The sequence below is a fragment of the Blennius ocellaris genome, assembly GCF_963422515.1.
Source record: "Blennius ocellaris genome assembly, chromosome: 13".
Lineage (NCBI taxonomy): Eukaryota > Metazoa > Chordata > Actinopteri > Blenniiformes > Blenniidae > Blennius > Blennius ocellaris.
The window spans coordinates 13,340,256-13,353,448 of NC_137662.1; the positions used below are offsets into that span (position 1 = coordinate 13,340,256).

The window sequence follows — 13,193 nt, forward strand, 5'->3', positions numbered from 1 at the left end:
CCTGGTACCATCAGGGAATTGAAGAAAGGGCTATGTTTTAAATCACCTCCTTTTTTCAAGACTTACAGCTCTAGAGGACCAGAGAGCATTGACTGTATATCAGACAGGTACATCGACAATAGCGTGAACCTGCTGACAATAGGTCAGACAGGCTATTCAGCCAAAGCTATTGGAGGGGGGCCTTCGGTGTCACAGGCCTTTAAAGCTCCACGTTCCTCTGCAGTAAGTGTGTGTCCGGCTCCCTATTTCAATGCTCTGCAAAGCATAGCTGAATGGACAGCAGCCATTGTGTGCCCAGATAATGCACTTCAATCATTCTTAATGTCATCATTGCCAAAAAAATGGCCAGAAAGGAGGTTGAAAAGGTTTTATTTGTTGAAATATTGTAGAACAAAAAAAGTAACTTTAAAATTTAAGCTAAAGAGAGTTTGTTTTGCAGATTAATTCTACTGGACAGATGCACTGGGAGTTGTGTCGCACGTGGAGATGAAAACATGGGAAAAGGGTTGAAGGCTGTTTTTGATGCACATTTGGTGGTGGCCTCTGGGTGGAAAGCAATGAATTTGTCACGATTAGGTTAATACATTCACTTTGTTGAGTTTTATCTTCTTCTTTTTTTTTTACACAGCACTTAATATTCTGTACATAGTAGGCTGCAGGGAAAGCTCGTGGTGTGGTAATCAATTCCATACATTGGCCAACGGTGAGATGCTGAATGGCTAATTGAGCACAGTAATGGTGCATAACTATGTGATGGTGGACGATGGAGACGTTCACATTAAAAAACAATTAATTCCCAATACCAATGTCACTCTTGGCTGCCCCGGCTGCTGCAGATAACAAGAAGCTGTCACTGATAAGTCATTTCATACTCCAGCTGAGATTTGATTCTGGCCTGGCAAAAGTTATTAGACATTTTTTACTGAATCAAGCACCTTTTATGCTTTCTATTCCAGGGTCACCTCATGATAGTCAAGCTTTTTCTTTTCGTTGATGAGTTCATTTAGCGTTCTCTTTTCCTTCTCCACATAGCAACAATGTCACAGTACCTTCATGGACTGATTTCTGCTTTAAGCCATTCAACGAAAATTCTCCCTGTGCGTGCTTGGGTTTCCTCCGGGTACTCCAGTTACCAGAAAAACGGTTTCCAAAATATCATGCACTGGGGATACCTGAGCAAGACCCTCAGCTCCCCTTGAGTGCTGCTCTGTGTGGCTGCAACCGATGGGTCAATTCGGCATGAATTTCCACTCGGAGATTAATACAATGCTATATAATAAATACATGTATTTATTTATTTTCACAAGCATATGAATGTAACTATGGGAGTATGTGGCTTCAACACATATATGCAACCATCAAATATTCTCTCTGAGGCTTCAGTGAAACAAATGACATTGATCTAATTCCTCTTACAATTTACACCCAACAGCCATAACATGACTAATACTGTGTTAGCATGTCAATAAGCTATCCAAAAGGCCACAAACTGTAATACTGCATCTGTGATGCGAGGAACACCCAAAAAGGACTTTACATTTTAAAATAGTGTCCCACCCAGTTGCCAAGCCATCACAATTTGGTTGTGTCTCACAGCAATCATTTTATCTGCCCATTTTTGCTGCCACTGACACATCAAGTTTGTGAGCAAGATATTTACCGGTACTTGCAACTGAGATGACTATGGTTAAGGCTGATTGATATCAATGCGAATTACCATTTTAATGATGTCCAGAAACTTATAGCAGATAAACAGATTGGTAGCATAGGAATATTTAATCTCATTGTTAGAGATTGTTGATTAGGGAAGGCCTCAGTAGTTCAATGCTTTATTAGAAAAATACAGAAAGGGGAGGTGGAGGTGGAGCAGGCAGCCAACCAAGCCATGCCAGAGAGACGAAAATCCAAAATGTTCAAAAATTCAAAGAGAGAAAACCCTGGAGCAGAAGGATCATAGAGATTAAAGAAACACAATCAAAATTGAACCATGAACCAATTGGCCAACAAGACACAGAAGAAAAGCCCAAAATATACCACAGCCATCAGGTGCAGACAATCACACACTGAGGCACAGGTGAAACACATCAGGGCAGGAACAGAAATCGGACACGAGTTTGGGAAGTCAAGGATTATGAAACGAAAGAGAATTAGAATCTCTGAATAACACAAGAACACAAACCTGAACCATGACACTAGTGTTTTTTCCCCTCTGTATTTTATTGAATGAATGCTGATTTCATTATGATCATTGATGCTTTTGTGTGATCTCCCAGTAGCACTGCAATACTGCCATTTGTACCCAGACTGCGCTGCCCACTGAAGGAAATAGTCCCAAAAATGACAAAGGGACAAATGAATGGAAATGAGCTATTAGCTGTTTAACGTCTGCTCTTTCATCAGTTTTTATCAGGTGTATTTCTAAGGCTTTTAATGGATAATCACCCAAAAACTTTTTTCTCCTAAACATCATGAAATAATCATTTACGTTTCTATAATACAACTTTCTTTTTAATATTTTACATAATAATAGTTATTCCTCACAAAGACGCAGCACAATTTTAAATGAATAATGGTTTTTTGCTTCTTTACTCTAGCAGGTTTTTGATAGAAGACAGAATAGTTGGAAAACAAAATCATTGATGCATAAAGTTACAAAATGCACCTAGTATCATTTTATCTAATATAATGTGGAGGTTTTTGGCATTTTGTCTTTGGTGGGTGGGTGTTATTATTTAATCGACTGCATGGTGTTGTTGTTGCCTTATAGCTGGACTCTTGTGGATTAAAACCCAGCCAGGCCCTTTCTTGCCCTAAATTATCCATAGATGTATATGTGGTAATGTGAGTGTGTGTGCCTCCCTGTCTTTGTTGTGTTCATCCTTGGAGGGACTGGTGATAGGTAGAAAGACAAGAATACAACTTTGGACATTTGAGTTGTGTGTTGTGTTTAAAAATGTCATGGGTTTCCCGAATTCACCAAGTGGTTTAATCCCCTGTCTCTTGAACTAAATGCTTTTTTTGCTCTGGGACTGAATCCCTACAGGGCTGTCTTTCCTATGTTTTCAATTTTATTCCTCCCTGAATTCTTTGTTGCAGTCTATATAAAGGATGGAAAATACCACAAGTTTAACCTTGCTTTTAAAAGAAAATCATTTAGAGATTGTGGGTGTTCACCTCTTTCACTGCTCACAATAAAGGAAAGATCAATACATGCCTGTTGTTAATAAAATGATAACAAAGAGCAGACCAATGACAGTTTGCACACAAATTCTATTTATTTTTCATTGCCTATAGTCAGTTGTGTTCAGTTACACAAACACAAGCTTTGGCCTCTACAAATGCCTCAACAACAGAGCAGCCACTCAGTTTCAATTTAAGTCAGAGCTCTTGGTCATCTGGTCATGCTTGAGTGAAGAGCATCTCATGTAAACACTGCAGATAAATATTAAATCAAACATTCTTTGAAAGTGGAATAATTAAGTTAAATGAATACAGCCTGAATACTGTAGTTTTAAAAACACCAACAGAAATTACAACCAGGCGCAGCCAAGCGTGGCTTCAAAACTTGTAATAACTGTGATGTGTCTCGTGTTCCCAGACTTGGCATCAGAATCCATTAAATGAAAATCCTATTGCGCCGCCGTTGTGCTCAAACTTGTCTGAGGACATTTCTGTATCGCGTCCGTGTCCTTGTAATTATTTTGGAGAGCGTATTTGGTTTAACATGAGCTTAGCCAATGAGCCAAGACAGGGCATGTTGCAGGCATCTTCCTCATGACTAACTTGCATATGACACAATGTTCCCTGTACTGATAGATGCAGGGTGGCAGTCTGAAGCAGTGGGTTTTACCACTGCAAAAGGATCAGACTTGATTGGTGCTGTGGAAAAGCTGACAGCATGAATTATGAAAGTCTCATTAGGGGCTGTTGGGTATGATTTATCTCACTATGAAATATGGTCATCCAACCACATTTGTCTCCATGGCTACAGAGACCATATTGTGTTTTGCTCGTTTAATTTGTTTTAGGTGTATCATTTTCCATTTATTAGTGAGGAATTTTCATGGACGCCAAACCATGACTCTATTAAATCGAAGGTCACTACTTGGTATGCCAAGCAAAATGGCTCAGAAAAGGACAAGGTATGCTCTTTGAAAATTGGCTGTAGTCACAAAGGTGCTAAAAAATGTGTCATGTTTCTCACTTGACAGATGCATTGCTTGGCATGATGGCGTTGAGCTTGGCAGTGCGTGCGACTGCCAGGTCATCTACTGGGGTTGTGTGTTTCTATAGTGATGCCAAGATTTGCTGCCTTCCTTTTCTGATGTCCCCTGGCAGGGGGGTTGTAGTAAAGCACATCTCTGTGGATAATTATGCAAAATCTACAGGAGCACATAAAAAAAGGGAGAGGCAATTGACCAAAACATAGAACAGAATATTTCATCAAATACTTGAGACGGGTGTCCTAGATTTGTCATGGCTTTAGTGTTTCATGCAGTATTCGGTGTGTAGCTTCTATACTATTCATGTAACTTGAGTTCTTCCTTTCTGAAATGGTTTCATTAGTAATCCGCATCCATCCTTGTTTCTGTCAGTGCACAGTAGTCCTTTCAGCTGTGTCCCTGCAGCAGCCCCACTTTTAGTCACGGGTGGTTCAGCAGTGTTGCTCTTTGAAAAGGGCTGGTGATTTTGTAAGTTATAAGCTGCAATCTTGGCATTGCTTTCAGTTTAAAAATGCTCCATAGGCAGACCCATTTTCTGATAGCATCATGCAGCTCAATAGAAAGCACAAACACATTGCTCATATTACCAAACATAAGGAAGGGTGCATCTTTGAAAAACACAGAATAGATGATGGGGAAATGACGCTTTTCTTTTTCTCTTTTGTATTTCCCAGTTTTTTTCCCCCAACCACAATCAAGTCTATGTTTTTTTAGGGATTGATTGAAAAGAAATTGCTCGTCTGAATCCACTGTATTACGACTGATCATTCTTTGTGTAATTCATGCCGTGGCTGCATGATCTAATCATTTGCATAGACTGTGTGTGGCACCTGCATCTAAACTGAGGCTCTTTGGACAGTGTGCGAGTTTATATGAGTTGAATTAGAACAAACAAAAAAAAAGCAGAACTGAAGTCCAAAAGTGAACAGAAAAATGAGAGGAATGATCTGCTCACAGCACCCAGCAACAGGGCTTCCTGATGCAGTGCTTTGATAACGTCAGAGCTCCATCTAGGTTGCTTTGAGCGGTACTGCTCAATAACCTTGTGATTTAACATTGTGCTGTAAATTATCGATGCAATCTCCACCAGCCACTCATTTGCCTGCACATCAGCAGTACAAATATATATCCTGTCTGCTCAGAACAAACTGTATTCCCAATGCGTGTCTCACCTCACTCGGTCCATTTTTAGGCGAGTTCACATGACTTCTCAATGAGGTGCAGTGGCAGTTCCACAGAATTCTAATTTGGCTTCAATCTAAGTCATTAGGAGAGTCAACAGGAAGCAAACAGATGGCAGAAGGAATATGATGGATAATTGTATGTCTCAGAGGACAATCCGTAATTTGTATCTGATTCCGTGCAACCCCCTCATTTTCTTAATGAAGGACTAATTGAGTTTTTTTACATTGGCTCAAGCATATGGTCCCACCAACAGTGAAGTGTCATGGCGTTAAGGAGATATATTGAGGACACAGTAGTTTAACATTGTCTTCAGGGTAGTAAAGTTGGACTAATGCTCAACCACAAGCTGAAATAAGACATGTCTTCATTACGTCATCATCGTATCAATCATTGGCATCATTTTTTAATTTTTTATGTTTTGCTTCACTAAAACTTACTTTTTCACAGTTTTGTCTTCAACCTTGGTACCCACTGAAAAAAATAAAACACACGGTCCTGCATCTAAAATGCTGAGTATCATTTTCTCAAAAAAAAAAAAAATTGTACCTGTGTATTCAAAAAATGTGTATTTGATGCTTTCTTTTTAAATGTCATGTAACTTTATGTATTCCACTTTTTACTCATAATGACAACTTACGTACCTATTACCTCCTTGTAAAAGATTTCTTTGTTCTTATATTTTTTCTTTTGTAATTGCAGCACACCTGATGTTAATGGTAGCTGTTATGTTTATTTTTTTTGTCAAGAAAAATCCATAACCCATTTGAACAAGCTATGACAATTTCTCTGCACGGACGTTTAGGTGTCAATAACAAGCAGGAGAACAGGTGCTGTTCACACAAACAAGAGTTTGTACACCCATAAATTATAATACAGCTGTTTTAGCATTTGGCCACATGTTTTTTTTTGTTGTTATTCTTCTTTTTCACCATGATTCTTTGGCATTTCAATTCAAAATTCAAGGGTTGAGAAGACTGATATCTATAAATTGATTAAATTAATTGAACAACACTTCCAGCTGCTAACGAACAGATTTAAGACAAGGAGTGGTTCGGTAAGCAGTCCTCTTCCTGGTCTGCGTGGACCCAAACTGCAGTGGTAATGCCATGCCACTCATTAAAAATGTTACATTTGTGACAGTCAGTCATTCAAGAGAGGAATGCATAGAGGGCAGTAAGTGAAGCGCCCCTGAGAGAAGCTGCTCAGAGGGGCTTGTGTGTAAAGGCTCATTTCATGCAAGGTTAGACACATCAGTCATTGGACATGGGGCCGACTGTTACTGCCTTTCAATAAAATTACACATGGAACGTGTTCACACAGTAAGGTGGAAACTGGAAAAGAAACGTCTACAAATGGATTTTCAGCAGCTGCCATGATTGCAGCCCGTGTTTAAGCTTAAAATTCACTGCATGCAGTGGATCCGTGACTGCAAAGGTCATGGACTGGGAGAACTTATATTATTTTGTTTGTAGTGTGTACTGCATGTACTTAGTAGCAGGATAGTAATTAAATCAAGCATGAATGTCTTTGTAAATATGGCCACTAATTAAGCCTGAAAGCATCAGTGAGCTGTGATGGGTCAGAAAAGCGTTGAGCCCACCAAATCAGGTCCGCAAAAATAGTTTGGCTCGGGCAGGAAAACGCAGTCCAGCAGTTTCCATGTTTGCACACCTTTGACACTGTGATGAAGGCCTGGGTGGGCTGTAACACATGCACGAACAGCATTGTGTGAAATTCTCAGGCCTGGCATGCTTCTGTTATTCCATCATTTATTATCGTCTGCTGAGGTTACAGCCCAGTGGTGACTCAGTTATTGAGCCTGCATAAGCAGTGATTCGAGCAGAGATTTTGTTACATTTTAGCCAGAGCATTTTTATTGTTTTGGCTGCTCCACAGCTGCCATGGCTGCTTCTGTTTCTGCGTGCAGTGCTGGCTTTGTTAACAGATGCACCCTGAGAGATCTGCTTCCAAAGCTGATTGGAACAAAAGAGTTCCCCCCCCCCCCCCCCATTTCCTTTTTCAAAAGTGGCCAGGCATATCTCGTAGTAAAATCAACTTACAAAGCAGCGTCACTCACATGAGATGACCCCCCCCCCCCCCCCCTAATCATTTCACCTTCTTTAGGTTGAAAGAGAAGTATTTGTTTTTTCTTTTCAAAATTGCTCAATCTCATTCCTCACCTCTTTATTACTCACCTGATTTGCTGATAATCCTTGGCATGCAGGCCAAAATGGCTGCCATTATGAACTGATTCCGCAGCATGGTGACAGAAAGCAGTGTTTGCTTGCGCCTTTTAAAAAATCTTTCTTTTTTTCCCATTTCGTTTCAAAGTAATTGCAGGTTTGATGTAGTGAAGTGTTGCTAAATTGAGTGCTAATTCTGCTTCTTCCTTTAGTACATTGAAGCTTTTAAATAACTGAAAGATTTGAAAGACAAGGGATGTTATCTCCAAAAGGTGATTGTGTTTGCATCTGTACACTGCTTTCCCCCTTTTAATTTTATATAAATTGTTTTCATAATAATAATAATAATAATGATAATAATAATAATAATATAATGTTGAACCTTCTATATTTAATCTAATCTCAGAGAGATATAGTGTAGTACATTACAATTACTCACAATCTCTTCATTAAACTATTTATGCAGTCCCAATCTCAGGAAATATCCTAAAAATATAGTTGTTTCAAAGTTGGATATTTTATTCAAAGGGGAACATATGGAAGTAATGTGGCTGTTTGCATTTTAATAATGGATTATCTAAATATGAGTCTCTGAAGGAGGTTAAACAAATATCCAGTAAGACCAACTACTGTATATATTCAACTGGTAATACAGCCTTTGCATGTACACTTTCCTTGTAAAAAGAAGAAAAAAAAACACAGCAGTGTTATTTCATAGTGATGACAGGTTATTATGGTAATAGTGGCCTATGCTTTGCTTTGTTTGGTAAATAGAGTATACATACTGCAATTCCTCTACACAGGATCCACACAATCAGATGCACGTTGTATGAATGCCACTGGTAAATGTTTAATGCTATATGTTTCCTCTATGATTATTCATTTAGTGTAAATGTATTAACTATCATCCAAGACAGAGGTCAAGGAAACTAATTGAAGCCTCCATTGTAAACTATTTGTCTGGATCTTGTGTTAAGAGGTGATGTGGAAGGAAATGTGATTATTGCCGTTATGCCTGCCAAGGTCAACTAAGACTAAGTAAATGTATTCAAACATTTTCATCTAATGTATTGTTTTTTTTTCTGGGAAGCAACATCAAAATAATTCAATTCAGCTAATCATTTAAAATGTATTGGATAATGCAGCAGCTGTAATTGTTTTACATTTTTCTTATCTCGGTACGACAGGGCTTGTCAGTGGCATGTGGAGGTTAGGTGAAAACAAAATAGAAGAAGCGAACCACTCATTACACAAAGGAAAGAAAGCAAACTGTGATGGATTTCTTTGAATGCCATTGTCTCTGCTTTGTTGTTGAAGCATGAGCGTTGATGGACATCAATAATAAACATTCTCTTTAGTCCTGACTGAAAGACAACCACCTCATAAATCTTGAACTTATTTTTTCTTTCACGCACACGGTTTAAAAGTTACAAATAGTAGTCATAACTTCAAAATTATGCTGTCGCAAACAGAAGAAGTGTTTCTAAGTGATGACAAGCTGAATGCATCATCTGCGTTTTTCTGCTTTGTAATACAGTGGAGGCACATTGTTTTGGGCTGTTTTGACAAATGACAACAGTCTTTCCCTTCAGTTATTAAAATCCCTGTTTGTCTCCCATGCTTACCATTCTATGGCCACAGGCTTTAACACAAACCTTGTATTTCAATTAAACTTTATTTCTCAGTGCTTTTTCCTGGTGTCATGTTTTGACATGCTACTCTTTTTCGTACTACCTCAGGCTCTCTGAAACATGACTTTAGTATCACGAGCTTAAAACTGAGCTGCCTTGTGCTCTAAAACAGCCACTTCTCATTTCTGCACCAACAGGTTACGTCTTTGCAGTGGCTTTTTGTCCACACGGGTCCAGATTTGATGATTTGATTAGTTGAATATCCATCATGAAGTGATGAATGCGTGGTGATAAAGCACCTCTATTTAAAGATGCGTGAAGTTTGATTCATACAGTACCTGCTGCGTAATAACTATTTTCCATTGAAATATCTTCCTGACACCAGGCCTAATGACACGTTGCAATGCTTTTGTTGTATTGTTCATCATGAGCTGCTGCGAGATGGATTAGATTAGGTGTGATTCACTGTGGGGCTAATATCACCACTGAGCGGATCAATATTTCTCAGAGACAAATAATTATGAAAAAGCATGATAGAGATCAATGCTTTCTGAAGTCATGTCATTTCTGATTAGAATTTAAAAGCACAATACTGAAAGCAACAGCCTCTCAGACCACATAATGTGTGTCCTTGACAGTATCAACAGTGAATGATATCATAAAGATCAATGATTTCTGACGTTCGTCATTACTGATTAGCATTTAAAAAGCCAATATGGAATGCAAAGCTTCCAACACAAAATGGAGGTGTGCAAGTCAGCGATCTTAACAGTGAATAATAATAAAAATGCAGAAGAACCAACGGGAGTCACATCATCATCAGGAATTGTTCTTTCTCATCTAGTCCCACTGGGCCAAGTGGTGTGAAGACACTCCCGTGTGTGATCTTATAGCTTACAGCATTTAGTTTCACTGGTATAAACTAATTGAAATCCTGTGTGCCCTGATATTTTTCCATATAATTCCCTGCAAAGTAAAAGACATTCAGGCTGACTAACTCAGACAGGCCTTTTATTCTAATCCAAACGAGGGATTTGTTCATGATTTAAGACACCACAGGGTAGAGCATGAAGCACAGTAAAGAGAGAGTTAGCAGTTAGCCTTACATGACCGAACATTAGATCAGCTGCCTGCTGTCTGTCCGACCATCAGCGTACCTGCACAGTCTTTGTCAGGCACAGAGTTCGCACTGTGCTTTCTGTTTAATTTCAGTTGAGCAGATGCAGACACGATCAAATCAGACCCAACGACCTTTGAATGAGCTTCTGAGGCTTTGTGTAGTCACGGTCCTGAAGATACTTATCAGCATCAAAAGGCTGACATGTTTGTTTCTACCTGGCGGCTTTACCTCCTTTTATTTTACCTGCTTAATATTCCTTTTTGTTTTTATCATGCAAGCACCATATCTTTTTCCTGATGCAGCTATGTAGGAATTTTTTTTTCCCTGAATAGTTTTTCTTTTTTTACCCCCCTCCTAATCTAATCACAAAATATGTTCGCTGATAAGATTTGGTTAATGCCGACAGTTAGATTTTTTTTTTATTATTATTTTTTTTTTCCCAGTGGAGTGATTCATAAAAGTTGAAACCTTTTGTATAACATGTTCGGATCAGGTGACAGATTTCCCTCCACTAACTCAGAGATGTTAGTTTTTCAATTCTTCCAGCCTGCTGGACTTAAACATCCCTCTCAATGACTGATGCATTGTATTGTCTAATGTACTAACATAAGTTATGTGTGAACCTGTTGCTGATGCATCACCTGTATTGCTATTTGCGAATGATAAAATCACCTCATTAGGCCCACACTGTCAAAAATGATGCTCGTCTTTAACTGAAACAAGATCCCAGAAACAATTTGCATTCGCTATTTAAGTGTGTGAAAATATGGAGGTTGCTTTACCGTGTGGTGAACGTACTTAAAACAGCTGATGCAAATTCATATCTAAATGTAATTTTTTTTTTGTCCAAGTACCACTTTTCTCAGTGTGGCGTCACAACACTGTGCTCATTGTTTCTTTGTTCCTTTTTTTGAGAAACAAAGAGGGCATGCTTTGTAATGTATACAGCTCGGAATACATTTGTCTCAGGCTCACAATATTTTGGACTGGGTCATACCCCCCCACCGACACCCCCCCCCCCCCCCCAAAAAAAAGTAAGAAATCACAACAAGATGACAAACTGTTGAGGAAACCGTGGATCAATAGCATGTTATGTCCATGACCCCCCTCCTCTGTGGCTTTCTGATGGCTTACACATTTTTACTTTCATTTATTTATTTTATTTTTTTTATTGGGGGTGTGCAGGTGGGAGGGTGGCGGGGTGGTAGGGTGGGAGGGTGGGAGCGTTGGAGCTGGTCTGATGATAGAGTCTTATCAAAAAAAAAGAAAAAAGAAAATGATGTGAGTTTATCTGCATGTTTGCTCTGTGTCTACACTGTACTTTTCAGCTCAATTAATACTTCCAACTCACCCTTTTATAGAAATTCGTTGCATTGTTCTATGCCATAGAGGGAAAAGAAAAAAAGAACAAATTAAATACAAACTTGTGTGGTCTTTGTTTCTAGCCATGTACTGCAGTTGCTTCGAACCTGCTGAAAACAGTATGTAATAAGCTTTTGTTCTCAGAAGATCCTGTTTAAGTCTAGCTTTCATATGAACCTCTATTTTGTCCCATAGAGTATGGAATGATCGGAGAGCATACAGTAAAAAGTCAGCGGCCAAGATCAGTTCATGACACAAAGGCCCTGCAGGAGCAAGCTGAATCTGCTAAATTTATGGCACAAACTGGTAATATAATAGTTGTTTCTTTACTTTATTTTGTTAACTAAACTTAATTTCATCATGCATGCTCTCTCTTGTACTGCACCTTTTAAGTGGAAATGTTTTGCATTATTATTATTATTTTTCCTACTCATTTTCTACTGCTACATATGAACAAGAAAGATAAAGTTCCCTTTTATATATATGAATATTTACTTTGAATATCGACCATAATTTTTTGTGGGTCTGTTTGTTTTGTCACATAGTGAATTGGCAAGTGGATTACTCATACAGCATATTCATAACACATTAATTAAACAGCAGTTTAAAACTAAGGCCCAGATGTAGTTAATCATTTCCTCCAAGGCGTCATAAATTAAATGTCATTCGATGAAAAACCCACCCCTTCAGCCAAAAACGAAACACATACTTGGCAAAAAAAATTAACTGATAGATGTTGCCCTTAGAGATAAAAAGAAAGTCTGTGGCTTAATCAAGTGTAGCATCCAATAAATTAAAAACTGAGATGATCTAAATTCATAATGACTTTTATAACCTACCACCTTAACACTTTTGCTAAAATCAGAGAAGGAAAATTCAAGCAAAATTTATTTTGCCTTTATCCTTATCTGTGTTATCTTTCTTTGTGTTTTTTTTTTTTTTTGCTATTCTGTTCTAAAAATACTTAATTTATTTCAAGTGGGTGGGTTTTGACGTAGCTCCGAGTAAGAGCCTGAGAACTTTTATTTAAAATTTTGGTTTTTGGGAAATGTTTCATTTTTTTTCATGTGTTGTTCCATTTAAATTGCTGTCATTGTTTCAAAACTCTTCTCCTTTCATCCCCCTTTTTGATTTATGACGCACGACGCATACATGCATACGTACCAGTACTAACATACGCTCATTAATGCCTCTCCATTGTATTCACGCTATAGGAATGTTGTTTCCCTGTCCAGTCACATCACTGTGCTTTTCTGTTTCTCATTCTCAAACAATTTAATTTCCCTGTACTGCCTCATTTAACAAATTGATCCACCTTTCAGTCTATTTTATGATCTACAAAATTAAGAGCAGGGTTAAGATCCCTACTTGGCCGAATCTGGACGTGTCCTTGCTACCACATGCTGAGAAGCAACTCCAAAGTACACAGTGCTAAATATTCTGACACAATTTCATGACTTGCAATGACATAAATGTATTCAGAGCTGCA

The 13,193-nt window shown here is 38.4% G+C and overlaps 1 protein-coding gene across 1 annotated transcript in view; it reads left to right on the plus strand.

Moving 5' to 3' along the window:
• adgrb3 (adhesion G protein-coupled receptor B3) overlaps nt 1–13,193 on the plus strand; it is a gene marked incomplete at its 5' end in the record, with an annotated part of 112,241 nt that overhangs the window by 32,881 nt on the left and 66,167 nt on the right. Inside the window, one exon of the mRNA XM_080507948.1 lies at nt 11,900–12,010. Within this exon, the coding sequence (XP_080364074.1) occupies nt 11,900–12,010 (111 nt within the window). The remainder of the gene's footprint in view (nt 1–11,899; nt 12,011–13,193) is intronic.